At 53.2% G+C, this 24,199-nt stretch overlaps 1 protein-coding gene across 1 annotated transcript in view; it reads left to right on the top strand.

The window, feature by feature from the left end:
* The window catches only part of LOC101941189 (IgGFc-binding protein-like), a 98,409-nt gene that overhangs the window by 51,609 nt on the left and 22,601 nt on the right, over positions 1 to 24,199 (top strand). Inside the window, 5 exon segments of the mRNA XM_065574663.1 lie at positions 14,764 to 16,032; positions 16,473 to 16,483; positions 17,060 to 17,275; positions 19,115 to 19,688; positions 22,508 to 23,776. Of these exon segments, the coding sequence (XP_065430735.1) occupies positions 14,764 to 16,032; positions 16,473 to 16,483; positions 17,060 to 17,275; positions 19,115 to 19,688; positions 22,508 to 23,776 (3,339 nt within the window).

Raw genomic sequence — 24,199 nt, 5'->3', positions numbered from 1 at the left:
TGGCTACCACACCACTGCCTACAAAAGTGGAGGATTCACACTGACAGCCCAGAGTTACCATCGCACCAGGGCACTATTTTCAGGATTCAGGTTCCTAGCATAACGCTGTCATCACACCACGGCGCTGACAGTACCAGCGCAATGAGATACATATGTTGTACTTAAAGTACTGCACAGGATCTTTTCAGGGGGAATAAGACAAAATGCCACATTTATTAGTAATACATGTATTCATTAACACTGTATTATATGCATATAATATATTACACTTACACTCACACACACACACACACACAAACACACTCTGTCTTGTTGTTACCAATTAGTTGCTCCCCTTAACTTCACTGGCCAGGTGAGTTAGATGGGGGAGGGGGTGGAGCCGGGCTTCTGCCGATCCGGATCGATGCTCCCATGTTGACAAGACGAGACCCGGGGTCCTCTGCAAGACACCTCACTTTTATAGCAGCTTTCCTCTTATGCAAATCTATACCAGATTCAAACTCTGTGTCTGTGTCCATTGGTCCTTTGTGCTGCTTTCTTTTGAGTGTTGTCCCAATGCTGCAAAGAGGATGTTTCCAAAAGAAGGTGCTTGCTTCTAACCCCCGAGGCCGTCAGTATGTCTGCTTGTCTTTAATGAGCCCACTTGACACGTTTTATTGTCCTTGGGTCTGGCTCCCAGCCCCGCTCCAACAGTTGAGGCTGTCTGGAGGTGCTGCCTTTCATGACTTGCTCATCCACACCTCATTCATTCAACAGGGCAATTGATTAAGAGGGGGGGGGGGGAGCTCTTGTTCTACTGCTAGCAAAAAGAAATTTTTCTTCTATCTAATTCTATCCTTAGGGGCTATAATATTATACCAAGGGCAATGCAAAGTTTCTAAATGAGGCTTTGATACAAAGTCCCATGAAAACAGAGGTCACACGAGGGTAGACCCACCACAAGGTTATATGAAGAGGCACAATGTAAAGTCATATGAAAATTATCAGAGATTGATCTACACATATAGCATGGTCCGAGTGCCAGGAATTCACAGTACAAGCACCCTGGGACGCATACAGCCGGGTCAGAATGCATGCTCCAGAAGAGAAGAATGAGGGGGGATTTGATAGCAGCCTTCAACTACCTGAAGGGGGGTTCCAAAGAGGATGGAGCTCGGCTGTTCTCAGTGGTGGCAGACGACAGAACAAGGAGCAATGGTCTCAAGTTGCGGTGGGGGAGGTCCAGGTTGGATATCAGGAAAAACTATTTCACTAGGAGGGTGGTGAAACACTGGAATGCGTTACCTAGGGAGGTGGTGGAGTCTCCTTTCTTGGAGGTTTTTAAGGCCCGGCTTGACAAAGCCCTGGCTGGGATGATTTAGCTGGGAATTGGTCCTGCTTTGAGCAGGGGGTTGGACTAGATGACCTCTTGAGGTCCCTTCCAACTCTGATATTCTATGATTCTATGATTCTATGCTCACAATATAGTGGGGATACAGTCAGGGACTGGGTGCAAGGGTTCAGCTGAACACAAGGGCACCTGCAAACAGCTGTGCAGGATCTACACTATTGGCCTAGGAGGAGTTGCACGTCAGGGCACTAAATCACAATCCCAGTGCAGTGGGATCCAAGCACCAGGTCTTTATTACCAGAATGGGCACTCCCAGAATAGTGGGGTGGAATTATAGCAGTTAGAGGAGGAAAGGCCCTCTGTGATCACCCTGTCTCGGTCTATCTCCCTCACAGCATGTTTGGTCCAGTCTCCTTTTAAAAGTTCCAAGCGTTGGGGTTTCCAGCCCTTCCCTCGGGAGACTGTTGCACATGTAAGCGGGGGAATGGTCCCGTTATTGTGGGGAACTTTCCTGGCTTATACACTACCCTGGTGAAATGGGCTAGTGAAAGGATCTGAGTCCTCGCTCCCACTCCCTTTACCCAGAGGCCTGCCTGACCTCAGGGGCTCCCCTTCCATCTCCTGTGTGGCAGAGTCCTCGTAACCCCAACAAGGCTGGGCCCAGGATTCCTGGGGGTCTTGAACCCCAACCTTGTCGTGGTCACATAGGGCAGGGGCTAGGGTGTGCCCACCCTGGGGTGCTCTCTCCGCACTGGATGCTTCCCTGACCCGCTGATCATTACATACAGTTCAAAGCAAATGCAATTTATTAAACACATCCAATTTAAAAAAATAAGGAAAAAACAGGAAAGGTTAAAGGAAAACCCGTCAGCCCGCTCTGTGGCACGGGGACATCACAACCAGCGTCTCTGGGATGTCAGGGAAATTCAATCATCTGTTCCTCACACGTCCCAGGCCCCTGCCCAGGCCCTGGCTGTGCTGCAGAGACGCTGCGGGTCAGACACTTGCTCTGGCGGTGGCCACACGCCCTCAGGCTTTAGGTGGCAGGACCCTTCTTCCCAGCGTCACCCCCGCACCGTCGGGCTTATGATCCCCCTCCAAGTCTGGCCTGCAAGGCCTCTTGGCTGGGGGCATCTCCCTGCACTGGGTCCGCTGCCCAGGGTCCCCCTCACTCTCCCCAGCTGCTCACCGCACCCGGCTCCGGACTGCTCCAGCCCCAGCTCCAGCTCCGGCTCCACTCGGCCTCAGCACGGCTGCTGCTGCTGCTCTGCCTTCAGCTCCCTGGGCTGCTTCTCTGGCCCCTCTTGCCGGCGTAGGGCGACCAGACAGCAAATGTGAAAAATCGGAACAGGAGGTGGGGGGGTAACAGGAGCCTAGATGTAAGCAGAGTCTGGATGAGCTCTACCCTGACATCTGGTGGGGAATTATGGTGAGGGTGGAAAAGAACTCCAGGGGCTGATCTTGTTTGCATAGGCACACCCACCCGCCTGGCATGAAACAACAGCAACTCAAAGTGATTACTTTGGCTGGTGTGGGATCCCCAGTTTCTCTGTTATTGGGGCAGGAAGAATAAAGTTTTGTTACCCTGATTCTGTGAATCAAGGCCAGTGGAACTGTTGTATGACAGAAGGACTGAGTGAGTCCTTCCCCATTACCTAAGTAGCACTTGCTTGACAAGGGGCATGGGTTACAAAACCCAGTGAATTGAGAAATGATGGGGATGGGGGTGATCTATCCCCATCACCCAACCTGCTTACACAGACTTCTGACTGTCTACTTCCTGTATGGGTGATAGACCCTCACTGCTTATTGACTGTTTCCTGATCCTGCCTACTGGATACCCACCCCTCATTGGGGACATTGCAGGCTGTAGCAGCTGTGTTAGTCTGTATCTGCAAAAAGAACAGGAGTACTTGTGGCACCTTAGAGACTAACAAATTTATTAGAGCATAAGCTTTTGTGGACTACAGCCCACTTCTTTAGATGTATCGGAAGAAGTGGGTTGTAGTCCACGAAAGCTTATACTCTAACAAATTTGTTAGTCTCTAAGGTGCCACAAGTACTCCTGTTCTTTTTGTATATACTATGTGTGCTGACCAACCCCAAAACACCAACATACCCCTATAGTCTGTATGTTACCCCCAATGACCAATAACTGATGCTTCAAATTTTCTGTATCATTTATTTTTTAAATGGATGGGCCTCTCTGAGGGCTTGAAATGCCAATTGCACCACTGTTGTCCTCTTCTTCTCCTCCTCCTCCTCTTCTTTACTGTTAAATGTTAGAGCTAACTTTAAGTCTAGTTACAAGCTGTTGAGGTGAATTCACTTTGCCCCAATGGTGCACCAGCACTGGGGCTCCCCTACTCTGAGCTGATATCACAAAAGAGTTAAAGTTATTAAGTGCTGTGTTAACTAGTGGGGGAACCTGAAGCTATATTGCTAAGCAGCTGGTGGAGCAATTTTTGGGGATGACTGGAGGAGCAGCAAGTGGTATGGAGCCTTGCAGGGATGGTTGGAGTGGCCCAAGGAACAGCGAGCAGAGCTGTTTGCGGGGATGGCTGGTGCGGCTTACAGGCTGGGGAGCAGAGCGGTTTGTGGGATGGCAGGAAATGGACTGGCTTGTGGTGAAGGCTGTGGCAGAACCCCACAGAGAGATGGCTGGCCTGCCTTGGATCATGTAAGGTGCCCCTTAACATCCTGCGTGCCCCCCTTTTACTCTGGGGCTGCACTGACCAGGGACAGAGACTTTGGGGGTGTTGGACTTTGGGGACTCTGGGTGATTTTGGGGTTGCTGGATTCAAGAACCAAAGGGAAAAAACACAGCCCAGTTTGCTGGGGTGGGTTTTTTGCTCATGGTTTGTGTTATGAATCCTGTTTGTGGTGTTTTTCCAATTTAATGCTGATGTCGTTTACCTCATGTTATTAAACATTTTCTGCTACACTCAGACTCCGTGCTTGCGAGAGGGGAAGTATTGCCTCTTAGAGGCACCCAGGGGGTGGTATGTAATTGTCCCAGGTCACTGGGTGGGGGCTCGAGCCGGTTTTGCATTGCGGTATTGAAACGGAACCCCTAGATACAGAACCGGCCCTTGTTGCTGCCAACTTAGATGGGCAGAAGGGTTACATATATAAGAGAAAGACTGAAAAATCGGGACTGTCCCTATAAAATCGGGACATCTGGTCACCCTAGTCCGGCGCAGTCCTGCTCTCCAGCTCAGCTTGGGCCCCTGCTCTCTCCTTAGCTCGGCCCCACTAGGTCTGACCAGGCAATTCCAGGTCACTAGGAGGAGGGACCCCTCTGGCCTCCTGACTCCCTCATTAGCCTGCCCGCCCTGTCAATCAGGCTGACCTGGAGCATTGGCCTCTCCCCATTGTTCCTGGGGATCGTCAGTCTCAGGGTCCTGATTTCCCATCGACCCATCCCCTTCCTTTTCCTACTGGGAGCAGCCAACCAAACCCACCCCACTGAGTTTTAGTAAGGGGACAACAGTCCCCTTACACATAGCCTAAGACATAGATCGTACTGCCAGAAAGGTCCCCCGATAGCTTTGAGTTTCCCCCTCTTAATTTCACAGAATCACAGAATCTCAGGGTTGGAAGGGACCTCGGGAGGTCATCTAGTCCAACCCCCTGCCCCAGCCCTGAACCCCCGCAAACCCAGAGCCCCCTCCTGCACTCCAAACCCCTCATTCCCAGCCCCACCCCAGAGCCCTCACCCGTTCCCACACCCCAACCCCCTGCCCCAGCCCAGTGAAAGTAAGTGAGGGTGGGGGAGAGCGAGCCACTGAGGAAGGGGGAATGTAGTGAGTGGGGACGGGGACTCGGGGAATGGGCAGAGCTAGGGTGTTCGGTTTTGTGCAATTAGAAAGTTGGCAACCCTCTGGCTGGCGCGGCTTCACTCCCCAGCTCAGCTCTGGCTCCAGCTCTCTCCTTACCTTGGCCTGCTCTGGCCCCTGGCAGCTCCAGCTCACAGGGAGGACAGGACCCTGCACTTCTGACTTCCTCACTGGCCGGCCTGCCCTGTCATCAGGCTGACATGGAGCATTGGCCTCTCCCACCTTGGCCCTGGAGACTGTTGTCTCAGGGTCCTGATTTCTCACTGACCCTTCGCCTTTCTTTTGGTCCTGGGAGAGGGCCAGCCACAAACCCTCTAAGGGTCAGTGAGGGGCCAGCAGTCCCCTGACACTAGCAACCAAGGCCCCACTGGCAGGGAAGCTGAGCGCTGCGGCAGACCCCAGCGGGAGACCAAGGGGTTGGGAGGTGTGGGGAGAGAGGGTTGGGGAAGCAACTGGGGGCTCTCTCACGTGGAGGCTGACCCAGGAGGTCAGCTGGAGACAGAACCAGAACGGTCCGTGCTTTAACCTTGATTCCCCGGTGCTGACCTAAGGCCATTCAGCTTCTGTAGCCAGGCAGCTAATCCAGGGTGAGCTTGTTTTGCAAAGGCTGCTAGTGCCACTGTAAATGCTCCCTGAGAGCCGTGCTCCATGAAGGGCCCATACATGGTTGCCGCGGGTGTCTGGCGTGACTGGGTTCGCTGCAGGGGCCGTGGAGAGAGACATGGGTCGCTGGTGCCAAAGGTCCAGACTCAGAGCCAGGGAGGCCATGGGCCTGTCCTTATGGAGCTGTCGGGTCCTTGGGGTGCGGCCTACTCAAGGGGTCACTCCAGGGAGATTGATTCCAGTGTGGGGCACAGACCAGACCCTGTGAGTCCATGACACAGGTGCTGCCTTTTGTGTGAATTGTCTGTCTAGTCTAGTTAAATGTAACCTTTATAGGGCAGTGACCATCTCCAACTGTGTCTGGGCAGCACCTGGTGCAACAGGGCCCTGATCTCAGCTGGGGCAGGGATTGTCTCTCGTTGTGGGTCCATGCGGCGCCCAGTGCAACGGGGCCCTGATCTCAGCTGGGGCAGGGACTGACTGTCTCTTGCTGTGTGTCTGGGCAGTGCCTGGTACTGTTAGGCGCTGCCCAATCTCAGCTAGGGTTGCCAACTTTCTAATTTCTGAAAACTGGACCCCCCCCCACCCCACATCTTTCCCCTCCAGCCCCCCTCTGCCCCGCCTCTTCCCCTGAGCCCCTGCCACCCTCTTCCCTCAAAGCCCTGCCTCTTACCCGCTCCTCTCCCCCCATCGCTTGCTGCTCTCCCTGCTCCCTGTTACGCTGCTGCTTTAATGTGTATCCCTCCGCACTTGAACTGACATAAGAGTCACAGAGAAATGAATTCAGGCCTGGTGTAAGCAAGGGACCCGTCCCTAGGAGTTAACAGCCTCGGGCCCTCTTCTTATCATGGGTCTGAATTTGGCCTCTTTGCTTTAAGAAGAGGCCTAACAAGCAGCTTCCCGTCCCAGTGGCACCTCTCTAAACCTGGGGCAACTCCAACGTGAGCAGCCCCAAGGGACTTGCAAACCCCAGATCCAGCAGGCTGCCTGGCAGAGCAGGTCAGAAGAGCATCGCGGGAGCAGCCAGGCAGCCCCGCTGACGAGCTAAGACATGGCCCCCCTGCAGGGCAGCCTCCCGCCTCCCTCTGCGCTGCCTGCGCAGCAGCCTCCTTCCCTCCCCGCCCCGGAGCTGCCTGAGAGCATGGCCGGGGGAAGCGCTGGCTGGCGGGGCAGCTCGCGTTCCTTCCCTCCCAGGGAATGTCCCATACCCTGCTCGGCATAGGCCCCCGCACTCTGTCCTCTGTCACAGCCCTGCAAACCGTGCGCCCCAAAGGGGCCGCCTGAGCTGGTGCATGTCTGCTGCCGCAGGAGCCGCCTCTTCAGGGCTGGGCGACAGGCTGCCGCTCCCCCAGCCCCTGCACTTGGTAACTGGACTTTTAGTGGCTTGTCAGTACATCTGACCGGACACTGCCAGGACCCCTTTTCGACCAGCCTTTTTGGCTGAAAACTGGACACCTGGCAATCCTAGCTGGGTCAGGGACTCTGTCTCGCTGTGTGTCTGGTCAGTGCCCGGCCATCATCTCAGTGGGGCCTGTAGGTGCTGCCATAACAGTACAGGCTGTTTAAACCAGTACACCTCGCCTTACAGCAGAGATTAACTTCCATGGGATGGTTCAGAAAAGGGGCCATACATCCTTGTTTGTATTACAGGGGAACATTAGATCCTGCGATTACAGGGCCATTCTGCTAAGCGTTGTGCATCGCGAGAGACAGGACATGAGGATCTTAACAATCTAAACAGACTAAAGGTATGTCTACACTACGAAATTAAGTTGATTTTATAGAAGTCGATTTTTTAGAAATCGATTTTATACAGTCGATTGTGTGTGTCCCCACGAAGCGCATTTAGTCGGCGGAGTGCATCCACAGTACCGAGGCTAGCATTGACTTTCGGAGTGTTGCATTGTGGGTAGCTATCCCATAGTCCCCGCAGTCTCTGCCACCCATTGGAATTCTGGGTTGAGCTCCCAATGCCTGATGGAGCAAAAACATCGTCGCAGGCGGTTTTGGGTACATGTCGTCAGGCCCCCCCTTCCTCCCTCTGTGAAAGCAACGGCAAACAATCATTTCTCGCCTTTTTTCCTGGGTTACCCGTGCAGACGACATACCACGGCAAGCATGGAACCCGCTCAGCTCACCGTACATCTCCTGGGTGCTGCTGGCAGATGCAGGACTGCATTGCTGCTACACAGCAGCAACTCCTTGCCTTTGCGGCGGCAGACAGTGCAGTATGACAGCTAGCTGTCGTCGTCATCTCCTGGGTGCTCCTGGCTGACCTTGGTGAGGTCGGTCAGGGGCACCTGGACATAAATGGAAGTGACTCCAGGTCATTCTCTTATTTAAGTTTCATCTAATGGAGATTCAGTCCTGCCTGGAATAGCATGCGAGCTGTAGGCTTCTGCCTCAGGCTGCTCTCCCAGCCGGCAGCACCGTGCGGTCACACCTACCCCTTGCTCCCGTGGCTCATGAAGCCTGGACAGTAGTAAGGAACAGGTCAACCTTAGGGTGAGCAAGTGCAGAATGGTGGTAGAATGTGGCTTTGGACATTTAAAAGCTCGCTGGCGCTGTTTGCTGACTAGGCTGTTTGCAATTAGAAGAGCACAGCATCTGTGCATCACAGAGGCTTTGAAAACCAGTTTCATGACTGGCCAGGCTTTGGTGTGACAGATGTGTGTGTTTCTCCTTGATGCAAACCCGCCCCCTTTGTTGATTTTAATTCCCTGTAAGCCAACCCTGTAAGCCATGTGGTCTGTTGCCCCTCCCTTCGTGAGAGCAACGGCAGACAATCGTTTCGTGCCTTTTTTCCACACAGACGCCATGCCACGGCAGTTATGAGCACTGTAAACACCACGCGCATTATCCTGCAGTATATGCGGCACCAAAAACTTCAAAAGCAGGCGAGGAGGCGACGGCAGTGCGGTGACGAGAGTGATGAGGACATGGACACAGACTTCTCTTAAAGCACGGGCCCTGGCAATTTGGACATCATGGTGGTAATGGGGCAGGTTCATGCCATGGAACGCCAATTCTGGCCCCGGGAAACAAGCACAGATTGGTGGGACCGCATAGTGTTGCAGGTCTGGGATGATTCCCAGTGGCTGCGAAACTTTTGCATGCGTAAGGGCACTTCCATGGAATTTTGTGACTTGCTTTCCCCTGCCCTGAAACGCCAGAATACCAAGATGAGAGCAGCCCTCACAGTTCACAAGCAAGTGGCAATAGCCCTCTGGAAGCTTGCAAGGTCAGTTGGGAATCAGTTTGGACTGGGCAAATCTACTGGGGGGGCTGCTGTGATCCAAGTAGCCAACGCGATATCTGAGCTGCTGCTACCAAAGGTAGTGACTCTGGGAAATGTGCAGGTCATAGTGGATGGCTTTGCTGCAATGGGATTCCCTAACTGTGGCGGGGTGATAGACGGAATGCATATCCCTATCTTGGGACCGGATCATCAAGGCAGCCAGTACATAAACCGAAAGGGGCACTTTTCATTGGTGCTGCAAGCACTGGTGGATCACAAGGGACGTTTCTCCAACATCAACTTGGTACATGATGCTTGCATCTTTAGGAACTCTGGTCTGTGTGAACGGCTGCAGCAAGGGACTTACTTTCCAGACCAGAAAATAACCGTTGGGGATGTTGAAATGCCTATAGTTATCCTTGGGAACCCAGCCTACCCCTTAATGCCATGGCTCATGAAGCCGTACACAGGCACCCTGGACAGTAGTGAGGAGCTGTTCAAATATAGGCTGAGCAAGTGCAGAATGGTGGTAGAATGTGCATTTGGACGTTTAAAAATGCGCTGGTGCAGTTTACTGACTCGGTTAGACCTCAGCAAAACCAATATTCCCATTGTTATTACTGTTTGCTGTGTACTCCACAATATCTGTGAGAGTAAGGGGGAGACGTTTATGGCGGGGTGGGAGGTTGAGGTAAATCGCGTGGTCACTGATTACGCGCAGCCAGACACCTGGGAGGCTAGAAGAGCACAGCAGGGTGCACAAAGCCACGATTCTTCTTGACAGTCCCACAGGGCTGCAAGAAGGGGGACATTATCTGTTATCTTTCTTGTATCATATAATTATTTCACTTTTTGCTACTTCTGTATTTTTTCTTTTCCCTTCGCTATTTTTTCTTTCTTTTCACTTTTTCCACTTTGTTGTCATTTGTTTTTCTGGTGTTTTAAAATCAATTACTATTTGTAAGCAGAGTCAGAATGTCTACCCTGACATCTGGTGGTGAACTGTGGAAAAAGACTTCAGGTGCTGATCTTGGTTGCATGGATACACCCACCTTGTCTAGCATGAAGGGACTGCTTGCCAAATGGTCACTTTGGCTGCTGTGGGATCCCCAGTCTCTTTGTTATTGGGGCAGGAGCAATGACGTGTTGTTATCCTGGTTATGTGAATCAAGGACAGTAGAACTGTACTTGGCATTTTATGATGGAGGGACTCACTCTCAACTTAGTAGCACTTGCTAGGCAAGGGACATGAGTTCCAATACATTGAGGGAGAGGGTTAGTAAAATATTATGTGCATGTTTTCAATGTGCAATAATAGAGCTAATTTTGATTGCATTAGGAGTGTTGTTACATGCTACAGAGCTGAAATTATTGGTACTTGGGTTTAAACATTAAAGCGGTTAGCAAAAAATACTATGTGTATGTTTTCAATAGGCTAGGGGTGCATCAGTACTGAAGCTCTCCTACTATTAGCTGAAGTCACTGAGAGCTGTGTTAAGGGGGTGGGGGGTGCCTGAAGACAAGTTAGTGAGTGGCTGGTGGGGCAGCTGGTGGTGGAGACTACAGCAGAACCCCATGGAGAGGTTGGCAATCGGCTGTCAAACCAGAGCAGTGACGCATGTAAGATGCACCCCCCATACCTCCTCCCACTTCCACCTGGGCTGGAGGTAAACTCTCCAGAGGAAATTCTGAACTCTGGGGGTTGCACTGACCAAGGATAGAAATTGTGGGAGGGGTGACGGTTGGGTTGCTGGACTCAAGAAACACTCTGGGGCTGCACTGACCAAGGTCAGAAACTGTGGGTGGGGTGACTATTGGGTTGCTGGACTTAAGCCCCTGAGGGGAAAAGGACACTGCCAAACTTACTTGGGGGTGGGTCTTTTGCTCATGGGTTGTGTTGTGAATCCGGTTTGTTGTGTTTCCCCAACATAATGCCACATTCCTTTATTAAAAGACTTTTGCTACACTCAGACTCTGTGCTTACGAGCAGGGAAGTATTGCCTCCTAGAGGTGCCCAGAGGGTGGTGGTATGTAATCGTCCCAGGTCACTGGGTGGGGGCTTGAGCTGGTTTTGCATTGCGGTATTGAAACGGAACCCCTAGATACAGAACCTGGCCCTTGTTAATGCCAGCTCTGACGGGCAGAAGGGTTACATATTGTTTCTATAACTCGGCTTTTCCCTGGGGGCAGCATCTGTTTCCACTCCCTCCTGGTAAACAACCACCACATAGTCTTGGCTCTGGGCCACGCTGATGATAAACCGCACCCAGCTTTCCCTGCAGCTGCAAGGGGAATCCCGGCTTGTCGCCTGTGCAGATTCCTGAATGTATGGCTGGCTCCTTAGCAAACTTGTCACTCAGTTCCCTGGCCACTAAACTCCTAATTTGTTTTGGATCTAAAGAAACTGGGCAGCTCCGTAGGTGCATCCGAAATTCACAAGTTCAGCCAGCGCTGGGCTAGTTAATTCTGTCTGTGTCCTGGTACCCAATAAATGAGAGCGACAAGGTGGGTGAAGTAATATCTTTAATTGGACCAACTTCTGCTGGTGAAAGAGACAAGCTTCCCCAAACCTGAAGAAGAGCTCTGTGTAAGCACAAAAGCGTCTCTTTCACTAACAGACTAATATTCCCTTGCCCACCTTGTCTCTCTAATATCCTGGGGACCACACGGCTACAAGAACACTGCGAACCCAATCAAAAACTCATCCTCAGCTCACTATTAACGATCAAATCACTGGCCTGGCTTATGTGGTGGGAGTGGTTCTTTGGAATTTCAGAAGAAAGTCAATAAATCCACTTCTCTCCCTCTGGTTAATTACAGCTGCCTCCTAATGGCCAGACATGAGTCAGTCAAAGCCTTCATGAAGCAAGAGGCCAGGCTGCTACTCGCTTCCCATTTGGGTCCAGCGAAACTCCAGTCCCAATGGAGCCGAGGGAACCTTTCCCAGTTAGCTCATCATCATGAGGATTTGGCAGTTGGTCCCTATATAAAGGGAAGAACAGAGCTACAGACAGAGGGAGAGGGACAAAGTGGACAACTGCCTCTTCTGCTCCACCTTCGCTGCGATAAGTCAAAGGGGCTGGAGGTAAGTGCGCCGGCGGGGTTTTGTTCTGGCTCAGCCGCTGCTGCTGTTTGTTGAGAGGCTGATTGTAACTAATCCATCCAGACCAGGATCCCGCTGCTGATCTTGAGCCAGGCAGCTCCAGGAGATGGGACCTGAACCTCCCCAAACAGACCTGCCTAGACAGGACGTTTCCCCCTAGTGCCGGCTCTTGAGCGGTTGGCTTGTGTCCTAGATTGTGAGGCCCCCAATCCTACCTGGCATGACCATGGAGGGGTTTATTATCAACAGACACGTCTAAGCCATGGCACGTCCTGCTGAGTGCTTTGCCTTGATTAGATCATGGTGCAGTGTGTTCCACAGGCTGATTGTGCTTTAAGGAAAAACTGTTTTTTTTCCCCCTTGAATTGCTCTTCAGTTTGTCCGCTGGCTCGGAGAAAGGCGGTGGGCTCGACTCCTGGCCTGGGACGCTGGGCACCGGGGTTCTCATCCTGGCTGCACTGCTAGTTGACTTTAGGGAAAGTCACTTCCTCTGTCTGTGACTCAATTTCCCTGTGTAGAAAATAGAGATAATGCTCACAGCTGCCTTTGTAAAGTGCTTTGAGTGCCACTAGGTATGATGCTTCCTAAAGGGGTGCTAGTGGTTAGGGCACTAACCTATCTCTTAGGTGCAATGGCATCAAGTCCTTACTAAGCTACAGACCTCCTGGGTGTCCTTGAGCAAGTCACGTAGCCTCCCTGTGTACTGGGGATACCAGCACTTCCCTGTACCCCCAGAGTAAGCACCATCATGACGGTGAGGTGCTTTGCTAATGAAAGGCCACATAAGTATCTAAGCTACATAATAACATCTAGTGCTGTTCACCAGTAGATCTCAAACCGCTTTACAAAACAGGGCAGTATCATTATCCCCCTTGTACAGATGGGCAACTGAGGCACGGGGAGGGGCATGACTCACCCCAAATCACCTGATCAGTAGCAGGAATAGAACCTAGGACTCACACCCTCTATCCCGGCATGCTACTCATGAGCCAACATTGCCTCTGTCAGAGCAGCTAAGACTGCGATAAAAACCAGACCATGGGTGGACATTTCTTCCCAGCCTCAGGGGCTGCAGCAGGGAATCTCGGCCCTGGGTTGTTTCTGTGCAGCGCCCTGTGCGCTCTCCATTAATTCGAGATGTATCTTCCAGCTGCTGAACAACGCGTTCGGACATGGGGCTCGGAAAGGCCAAGCTGCTCCTGTGGGCCAGGATGGTCGTGCTCTGGGGTGAGTGATCCAGGGCTCACAAAGGCGCCTCTGTCTCTTTCTTCGCAGCATGACAAGCTCATCACCTAACTGTGGGTGACGCCCAGGAGTTTGGGGCCATTTTAGATTTAACTAGGCCCCCACTCTCCCCCCAGATCCAGGTTAGACCCCAGGAGTCCTGACAGGGCTCGCCATGCTGCAGGGAACAGGATGGGAGGCTCAGTAGGGGGCGCTGTGCTGCAGGGAGTGGGGCATGGAGCTCAACAGAGGGCACTGTGCTCCAGGGAGTGCGGAGGGGCCTCAGCAGGGGGCGCTGTGCTGCAGGAGGCAGGGTGGGAGCTCCGTAGGGGGCGCTATGCTGCAGGGAGCAGGGTGGGGGCTCAGCAGGGGGCGTTGGGCTGCTGGAAACAGGGTGGGAGCTCCGTAGGGGGCGCTGGGCTGCAGGGAGCGGGGGGGGGGCTCTGTAGGGGGCGCTGTGCTGCAGGCAGCAGGGTGGGGGCTCTGTAGGGGGCCCTGGGCTGCAGGGAGCGGGGGGGGGGCTCTGTAGGGGACGCTGTGCTGCAGGCAGCAGGGTGGGGGCTCTGTAGGGGGCGCTGGGCTGCAGGGAGCAGGGTGGGGGCTCTGTAGGGGGCGCTGGGCTGCAGGGAGCAGGGTGGGGGCTCTGTAGGGGGCGCCGTGCTGCAGGGATTGCGAAGGGGGCACTGTGCTGCGGGGAGTGAGGGGTGCTCTGTAGAGGGCATTGTGCTGCGGGGAGCAGGGTGGGGGGACTTATTTGAGGTTGCGCTTCCCTTGCAGTCAGTGCTGATCCAAGCAGAGCTGGGGACTAAACCCAGGTTGCCTGAGCCCCATCTAGGGCCTTGACCCAAGACCCTTGTTCCTCGTTTTTCCAGCTTTCCAAACACGTGGCAATAACAGACAGCACAAGGCAGCAGGTCCTTGTGGATTGGTCTTAGTGCTTCAATTCATGGCAACAGCCATGACTCACTTTATAAACCATTCTGCCACCCCCAGGTCTATTCACTGCACGCTGAGTTGTAAAGGAACTGGCACCGAATGACAATAACCCCTTTCATCACAGTGTGTGATGGGCTCCTATACCAATTTACAAACAAGCCCCTTTGTGCTTTCTCCCACGCTGCCCTGTAAGGTTGGCAGGAGCGCCTCAGAAACCTTCACAAAGCCAGCACATTCTCCACCTTCAAATCCTGCCACGAGGACTACAAAAATCTCGACAATGATTACGCCGCTGGTCATCTGACAACCCACCATGCTGAGCGATGCTGTCTCATTGGCTGTTCCCTGGTGCTCCCCCGTCTGTCTGAATCCATCTGCGGTTGCTTGTCTTATGCTTAGTTCACATACTCATCTTTTTGTTCTGTGGGCCATGATCAGTAATGCAACCCCTATAACAACAGCTGTCTTCTCCTTCCACTTGTCTCTCCAGGCATGCCTAACCTTCCTCTCAGTGTGGAATCTGGGGAAATTCCGGGGTCTTCCCCTCCGGGCCTTCTCGGAAGAGAATTCATCACGGCCTTCATGCAGAACGGCTTACAACAAACATTCAACAGCGACTTCCGGCTACTCATCACCGCCTATGCCCCGGCCACATCGATCACCATCTCCATGAAGAAGCCGGCGCTCAGGGTGCCGGTCCAGGTGAATGCCGGTCAGACCGCAACGGTGATAATCCCACCCAACGCTGAGATGGTAGGGGCCAAAATCTTTGACAACACAGTCGTTGTCCGGGCTGACAATGATGTCTCTGTCCTCTCTCTCAACTCCAAACCCAACTCAGCCGACACCACCCCTGTCTACCCGGTGCAGAGATTGGGAACGGAGTATTATGTTGTCACGCCGACCATGGGTACGGATCGCTATGGAGAGGTTGCCATTGTGGCCTGGGAGGGCCCCACTACAGTTGATGTGCACCTGAAAGGGGCTGTCATTTTCCAAGGAAAGACGCACCTCGGAGGGAGCAGGCTTACCATCAAGCTGGAGGCAAACCAGGCTGTCCAGCTGCAGAGCCCAATGGACATATCTGGCACCAAAATCATTTCCCAGAAGCCTGTGGCTGTCTATGTTGGACACACTTGCGTGACAAGATTCAACCAGTGTGACCACGTGTCCGAGCAGCTCCTGCCTGTCTCCAGCTGGGGGACCACCTTCATCGTGCCCCCGTTGCCCTTTGAGATGCAGGGTGATATCGTCTACGTCTCCACCTCCCAAGCAACTGAGGTGGAAGTTCAAGTTGGGATGAGCAAGAGGAGCACGGGGCTGCTAGCTGGAAATGCTGTGCAGTACAGAATCCCTAGCTCCAATGCCTTGTTCTTCTCCGCTAGCGCTGGGATCCAAGTCATCTTCTTCTGCGATGGTGGGACCAAAGGAAACATCAGATACGACCCATTCTTCATGGCCATCCCAGCCGTCTCGAGCTACTGCCAGTCCTATAACATCTACGGGCACGACGAGTTTGAGAACTACGCACTGATCATTGCCAAGACATCGGAGTCCGCGGGGGTCACCGCTGATAGGAGACCACTGCACAATGTCCTGTGGAGGCCAGTTCCAGGCACAGAATACTCTTGGGCTGAATACAGCCTTGGCAAAGGGTTCCAGGTCCATAACGTGGAGCACGCCAGCTCCCCCTTCGGCCTGCTGAGCGTTGGGATCGGAAACCAGAAGGCGTACGGCTCCCCAGCCATTTGTGCCAGCGGTGAGTATGGTGTCATGGATTCTCTCCACCTCTCCCTAGAACCCTCCTTCTCTCCCTTGATTCAGCTGGATTGTTCTTTATAAATATGTCAGAGAGATAAACACCAGGGTGGGGGAGGAGTCATTTAAGGGTCAGAGCTGGTACAAGAAAAAATGACTATAAACTGGCCATGAATAAGTTTAGGCTTGAAATTAAATGAAGGTTTCTAACCACCAGAGGAGTGAAGTTCTGGAACAGCCTCCCAAGGGGAGCAGTGGGGACAAAAAAACCTAACTTGTTTTGAGACTGAACTTGATAAGTTTATGAAGGGGATGGTATGATGAGAGTGCCCATAGTGGTGGGCTGCTAATAGTGACTGCTAATAGCAAATATCTCCAACGGCGGGTGATGGGACACTAGATGGAGAGGGCTCTATGTTATGACAGAGAATTCTTTTCCAGGTGTCTGGCTGGTGGGTCTTGGCCACACACACAGGGTCTAACTGATCCCCAGATTTGGGGTTGTGAAGGAATTTTCCCCTAGGTCAGATTGGCAGAGACTCTGGGGGTTTTTCACCTTCCCCTGCAGCATGGGGCACGGGTCACTTGCTGTTTTGAAATAGAATAAATGGCAGATTCTCTGTCCCTTGAAGTCTTTAAATCATAATTTGAGGATGTCAGTAACTCAGACAGAGGTTAGGAGTCGGTTACACGAGTCGGTGGGTGACGTTCTGTGGCCTGTGATGTGCAGGAGGTCAGATTAGATGATCACGATGGTCCCTTATGGCCTTGAAGTCTATGAGTTAGTGGGAGCTGCAGCCCCTGAGTTCTGTTGGCCATCCCATGCCTGGAACCCCAGCTGGTTCTGTTGAACGCTGGGGCCATGTCAGGCCTCACTCCCCAGCAAAATCCATTGGATATTATGATTTTTTTCAGATCCATGCAGAACACTGAATTGCCGGGAGAAGGAAAGATGCAGGATTAAGAATGGCCAGGCAATATGCTTCCATGAATATATGGGAACCTGCAATGTATCCCTTACCTCCCAGTACTACACCTTTGATGGTCTGACCATGGACGTCCAAGACACCTGCACCTATACCATCGCCAAGTACTGTGGTCATGACCCCACCCTGGAGCACTTCACCATTGAGGAGAAGAATAGCAACATGGGGAAACAGGACAGCTCCAACCTTGGGTTGACCACCATCCACGTCTATGGCTACAACATATCCATCTACAAGGGACAGGGTGGAGAAGTCAGGGTGAGTTGTCTGGCTTGGTTCACGTTTTCACTTAGAATTAGAACTGGGCATATTTTTTCAGATAAATGCTTTATTGAACAAAAGAGGCAGTTTCGGTCAATCCAAAACTAGTCATGAATTTGACACAGGCAGTTTTAGCCAGTCACAAAATGGCTGAAGGAGTTGCTGCATGGCCAGTTTTTAGCCCACTCTTTAGGGTTTTCAGCTGGGAAACAAAAGACCAGGGTTCAAATCCTACCTCTACAACAGGCCCCAAATGCATCTTAGCAATTCCCCAAAAATTCAGACTCAGTTCAATCCAAACCACTTTTTCTTTTTTGCAGCCGGCACCAAACTGAAAAATCAGCTACTCATCCTATTCTACATATAATACAGTGTTGTTCTGTAAGTAGCCCTCCACCCAAACTGCAGGGGAGTGAAAAACTGCAGAAGTGGAGACAGCTGAGCAAAAATCAGCAGTTCAGTCCCTCGTGGAAAGGCTGGATGTTTTAATGTTTGCTGTCATTGCAAATCGAGATGAAGTTGAAATAGGAAAATTTTCATGCAACGAAAGTTCCCAAACATTTTGATTCGGAAATGTCACATTTCTAATGTTTCAAAGTTCTCTAGAATCCACATGCATGCTCAGATTGTCTTGAAAATTAGTGTGTTTTTTCGAGGCTGGGGGTAGGGACAGTGGTGTGAATTTGGAGTAGTTTGTCCATAAGAGCAGCCATACTGTGGCAGACTAATGGTCCACCTATATTGGTATCCTGTCTCTGACAGTGACCAGTGCCAGATGCTTCTGGCAGTTTGAGGTTTAGGGACACAGGAGGATAGGGCTGCATCCCTGACCCTCATGGCTACCAGCCACTGATGGCCCTATCCTTCATGAACTTAGCAGATTCTTTTTTGAACCCAGTTATATTTTTGGACTTCATAACATCCCCTGGCAACAAGTTCCACACATTAACTGTGTTGTGTGAAGAGGTACTTTCTCTTATTTGCATTAAACCTGCTGCCTATTAATTTAATCAGGTGACCCTCAGTTTTTGTGTTATCTGAAGGGGTAAATAACACTTTACTCACTTTCTCCACACCAGTCAGGATTTTATACACTTCTACCATATCCCTCCTTAGTCTTCTCTTTTCCAAGCTGAACAGTCCCAGTCTTTTAATCTCTCCTCCAGTAGAAGCTGTTCCACATCCCTAATCATTTTTGTTTCCCTTCTCTGCACCTTTCCCAATTCCAATATACCTTTATTGAGATGAGGCGACCAGATCTGTGCAGAGGGATTCCAGAACCAAAGGGCGGGTCTCTTTGACCAGAACCAAAGGGCGGGTTGAATCTGACCTCAGGTGGGGTCCAGCTCCCAGTTCCAGGCTGGGCAGAGCAGTGTGGCCTAGTGGCTAAAGCATTCAAAACACCTGAGTGTTATTGCCGGCATTACGGGCTGGCCTGCTGAGTGATGGTGAGTGAGTCACTTCTCTGCTATGTGATCCAATTTTCCCTTTTGTAAAATGGGGATTATGATACAGACCCCCTTAGAAATGCACTTGAAGATCTACTAATGAAAAAGCATGATGTAAGAACTAGTGACCATTACTTGAACTTTTTATGTCCTGGTTTTGAGACGTTTAAATTTAGCCACAGTCTAGATTTTGGAAGGCAGTGCTGGGTAATCTTAACCCTGCATTCACAAAGTTTTTGGCAGTGAATTTCCCTTGTCTTTTGTCTTGGTTGTTTTTTGGATATTTGTGGCAGTGAATCGTTACCCAGAGAGCTCACAGTGGCAGTAAGAACAGGTGTCGTGGAAAGAGCAATAATGCCTCCGTTTCTTCCCCCTTCTCTTTCGTTAGTTAAACGACAAGAGCGTCCGCCTGCCGGTCACCCTGGAGGCTGGGAAAATCAAGCTCTCCCAGAGCGAGAGACGTCCCATCCTGCAGACGGATTTTGGACTCCAGGTGCGATATGATAGCAACTGGGCTGTGATCGTGTCTCTCGCCAGCAGCTATTTTGGGAGCACTTGCGGGCTGTGTGGGAACTTCAATGGTGACACTGACGATGAAGAGATGCTCTCCAATGGCACCAAAGCCTCTTCCGTCCTGGCCTGGCTTGATAGCTGGAGAGTGGAGGACTCAGACTCCTCCTGCAGGGATTCCTGCCAGGGGAAATGTCCGGTGTGTGAGGAGAGCAAGAGGCAACTCTACGGGGGGGACAGTCACTGCGGGGGGATCAGCAAAGCGCCAGGGGGGCCCTTCAGAGAGTGTCACCCCAGAGTGAGCCCCGACGAGTTCTTCCACAGCTGTGTCCACAACGTGTGTCTGAATGAGGGTGACAAGAGCACCCTGTGCCAGGCGCTGGAGGCCTACGCGGACGCCTGCCGCGAGCACGCGGTCACTGTCTACGACTGGAGGACACCCTCCGGCTGTGGTGAGCGCAGCATCTTGTTTTCCTTATTGATATGGGAGGAAAGGGCTAGTCTGTCGTTTCCCCCTGTTGATGGGGGGGATGGGGAGGGATGTGAGTGTGGGGAGGGAATGTGCAGGATCCTGGGGCATTGGGGTAACAAGTGACACTGAGGGGAGAGCACCTTCTTCTGAGCTTCCACCCTGCTCCCTGCAGCACGGTGCCCACTACTGAACCCGCTTCCTCACCTCCTGCAGCACGGCGCCCCCCTACTGAACCCCCTGCCCCACTCCCTGCTGCAAAGTGCCCCTACTGAACCCCCCTGCCCCACTCCCTGCTGCACAGTGCCCCTACTGAACCTCCTGCCCCACTCCCTGCTGCACAGTACCCCTACTGAACTGCCTGCCCTGCCCCCTGCAGCTAGGGTGACCAGACAGCAAGTGTGAAAAATCGGGACAGGTGGTGTGTGTGTGTGGGGGGGGGGTAATAGAAACCTATATAAGAAAAAGACCCAAAAATCGGGACTGTCCCTATAAAATCGGGACATCTGGTCACCCTACCTGCAGCATGGCACCCCCTACTGAACCCCCTGCCCCACTCCCTGCTGCACAGTGCCCCTACTGAACTGCCTGCCCTGCCCCCTGCAGCATGGCACCCCCTACTGAACCCCCTGCATCAACCCCTGCAGCACGGCTCTCCCGCTCCCTGCAGCACAGTGCCCCCTACTGAACCCCCTGCCCCACCCCCTGCACCACAGTGCCCGCTACTGAACTCCCTGCCCCACCCCCTGCTGCACGGCACCCACGACTAAACCCCCTGGCCTGCCCCCTTCAGCACAGCGCCTGCTACTGAACTCCTTGCCCCACCCCCTGCTGCACAGCACCCACGACTGAACACATGTCCCGCCCCCTGCAGCATGGCACCCCCTACTGAACCCCCTGCCCCACTCCCTGCTGCACGGTGCCCACTACTGAACTGCCTGTCTCGCCCCTGCTGCACGGTGCCCCCCTACTGAACCCCCTGGCCCAACCCCTGCTGCACGGTGCCCCCTACTGAACCCCCTGGCCCAACCCCTGCAGCACGGTGCCTCCTACTGAACCCCCTGTCCCAGTCCCTGTGCTCCTGTGGGCCAGGATGGTCGTGCTCTGGGGTGAGTGATCCAGGACTCACAAAGGCGCCTCTGTCTCTTTCTTCGCAGCATGACAAGCTCACACTTAACTGTGGGTAACGCCCAGGAGTTTGGGGCCATGTAGATTTATCTAGGCCCCCCCACTCTCCTCCTAGATCTGGGATAGAACCCAGGAGTCCTGACAAGGCTCGCCATGCTGCAGGGAGCAGGATGGGAGGCTCAATAGGGGTCGCTGGGGTGCAGGGAGTGGAGCACGGAGCTCAGCAGGGGGTGCCGTGCTCCAGGGAGTGCAGAGGGGGCTCAGCAGGGAGTGCTGTGCTGTGTGGAGTGGGCGGGGGCTCCGTAGGGGGCGCTGGGCTGCAGGGAGCAGGGTGGGAGCTCCGTAGGGGGCGCTGGGCTGCAGGGAGCAGGGTGGGAGCTCCGTAGGGGGCGCTGTGCTGCTGGAAACAGGGTGGGGGCTCAGCAGGGGGCACTGTGCTGCAGGGAGCAGGGTGGGGGCTCTGTAGAGGGCGCTGGGCTGCAGGGAGCAGGGTTGGGGCTCCATAGGGGGCGCTGGGCTGCAGGGAGCAGGGGGGGGACTCTGTAGGGAGCGCTGGGCTGCAGGGAGCAGGGTGGGAGCTCCGTAGGGGGCGCTGTGCTGCTGGAAACAGGGTGGGGGCTCAGCAGGGGGCACGGTGCTGCAGGGAGCAGGGTGGGAACTCCGTAGGGGGCGCTATGCTGCAGGGAGCAGAGTGGGAGCTCCGTAGGGGGCGCTGCGCTGCAGGGAGCGGCGGGGGGCTCTGTAGGGAGCGCTGGGCTGCAGGGAGCAGGGTGGGAGCTCCGTAGGGGGCGCCGTGCTGCAGGGAGCAGGGTGGGGGCTCTGTAGGGGGCGAAGGGCTGCAGGGAGCAGGGTGGGGGCTCTGTAGGGGGCGCCCTGCTGCAGGGAGTTGGGGGGGAGGCTAAGCAGTGGTTTCTGTGCTCCAGAGATTGCGAAGGGGGCACTGTGCTGCGGGGAGTGAGGGGTGCTCTGTAGAGGGCATTGTGCTGCGGGGAGCAGGGTGGAGGGACTTATTTGGGGTTGCGCTTCCCTTGCTGATCCAAGCAGAGCTGGGGACTAAACCCAGGTTGCCTGAGCCCCATCTAGGGCCTTGACCCAAGACCCTTGTTCCTCGTTTTTCCAGCTCTCCGAACACTTGGCAATAACAGACAGCACAAGGCAGCAGGTCCTTGTGGATTGGTTTTAGTGCTTCAATTCACGGCAAGGGCCATGACTCACTTTATAAACCATTCAGCCACCCCCAGGTCTATTCACTGCACGCTGAGTTGTAATGGAACTGGCACCGAATGACAATAACCCCTTTCATCACAGTGTGTGATGGGCTCCTGTACCAATTTACAAACAAGCCCCTTTGTGCTTTCTCCCACGCTGCCCTGTAAGGTTGGCAGGAGCGCCTCAGAAACCTTCACAAAGCCAGCACATTCTCCACCTTCAAATCCTGCCACGAGGACTACAAAAATCTCGACAATGGTTATGCCGCTGGTCATCTGACAACCCACCATGCTGAGCGATGCTGTCTCATTGGCTGTTCCCTGGTGCTCCCCCGTCTGTCTGTATCCATCTGCGGTTGCTTGTCTTATGCTTAGTTCACACACTCATCTTTTTGTTCTGTGGGCCATGATCAGTAATGCAACCCCTATAACAACAGCTGTCTTCTCCTTCCACTTGTCTCTCCAGGCATGCCTAACCTTCCTCTCAGTGTGGTACCTGGGGAAATTCGGCGGTCTTCCCCTCTGAGCCTTCTCGGAAGAGAATTCATCACGGTCTTCATGCAGAACGGCTTACAACAAACACTCAACAGCGACTTCCGGCTACTTATCACCGCCTATGCCCCAGCCACATCGATCACCATCGCCATGAAGAAGCCGGCGCTCAGGGTGCCGGTCCAGGTGAATGCCGGCCAGACCGCAACGGTGATAATCCCACCCCACGCTGAGATGGTAGGGGCCAAAATCTTCGACAATACAGTCGTTGTCCGGGCTGACAATGATATCTCTGTCCTCTCTCTCAACTCCAAACCCAACTCGGTCGACACCACCCCCGTCTACCCGGTGCAGAGCTTGGGAACGGAGTATTACATTGTAACACCGACCATGGGCACGGATCGCTATGGAGAGGTTGCCATTGTGGCCTGGGAGGGTCCAACCACAGTTGATGTGCACCTGAAAGGGGCTGTCATTTTCCAAGGAAAGACGCACCTCGGAGGGAGCAGGCTCACCATCAAGTTGGAGGCAAACCAGGCTGTCCAGCTGCAGAGCCCAGGGGACATATCTGGCACCAAAATCATTTCCCAGAGGCCTGTGGCTGTCTATGTTGGACACACTTGTGTGACAAGATTCAACCAGTGTGACCACGTGTCCGAGCAGCTCCTGCCTGTCTCCAGCTGGGGGACCACCTTCATCGTGCCCCCGTTGCCCTTTGAGATGCAGGGTGATATCGTCTACGTCTCCACCTCCCAAGCAACTGAGGTGGAAGTTCAAGTTGGGATGAGCAAGATGAACACGGGGCTGCTAGCTGGAAATGCTGTGCAGTACAAGATCCCTAGCTCCAATGCCTTGTTCTTCTCCGCTAGCGCTGGGATCCAAGTCATCTTCTTCTGCGATGGTGGGACCAAAGGAAACATCAGATACGACCCATTCTTCATGGCCATCCCAGCCGTCTCAAGCTACTGCCAGTCCTATCACATCTACGGGCACAATGAGTTTGAGAACTACGCACTGATCATTGCCAAGACATCGGAGTCCGCGGGGGTCACCGTTGATAAGAGACCACTGCACAATGTCCTGTGGAGGCCAGTTCCAGGCACAGAATACTCTTGGGCTGAATACAGCCTTGGCAAAGAGTTCCAGGTCCATTACGTGGAGCACGCTAGCTCCCCCTTCGGCCTGCTGAGCGTTGGGATCGGAAACCAGAAGGCGTACGGCTCCCCAGCCATTTGTGCCAGCGGTGAGTATGGTGTCGTGGATTCTCTCCACCTCTCCCTTGATTCAGCCTCAGGATTGTTCTCTATAAATATGTCAGAGAGATAAACACCAGGGTTGGGGAGGAGTCATTTAAGGGTCAATGCTGGTACAAGAACAAATGACTGTAAACTGGCCATGAATAAGTTTAGGCTTGAAATTAAATGAAGGTTTCTAACCACCAGAGGAGTGAAGTTCTGGAACAGCCTCCCAAGGGGAGCAGTGGGGACAAAAAACCTCACTTGTTTTGAGACTGAACTTGATACATTTATGGAGGGGATGGTATGATGAGAGTGCCCACAGTGGTGGGCTGCTAATAGTGACTGCTAATAGCAAGTATCAAAGGGGTAGCTGTGTTAGTCTGGATCTGTAAAAGCAGCAAAGAGTCCTGTGGCACCTTATAGACTAA

This window comes from Chrysemys picta, chromosome 20, assembly GCF_011386835.1.
Source record: "Chrysemys picta bellii isolate R12L10 chromosome 20, ASM1138683v2, whole genome shotgun sequence".
Classification (NCBI taxonomy): Eukaryota; Metazoa; Chordata; order Testudines; family Emydidae; genus Chrysemys; species Chrysemys picta.
This window is presented reverse-complemented; position numbering and strand designations above follow the sequence as displayed.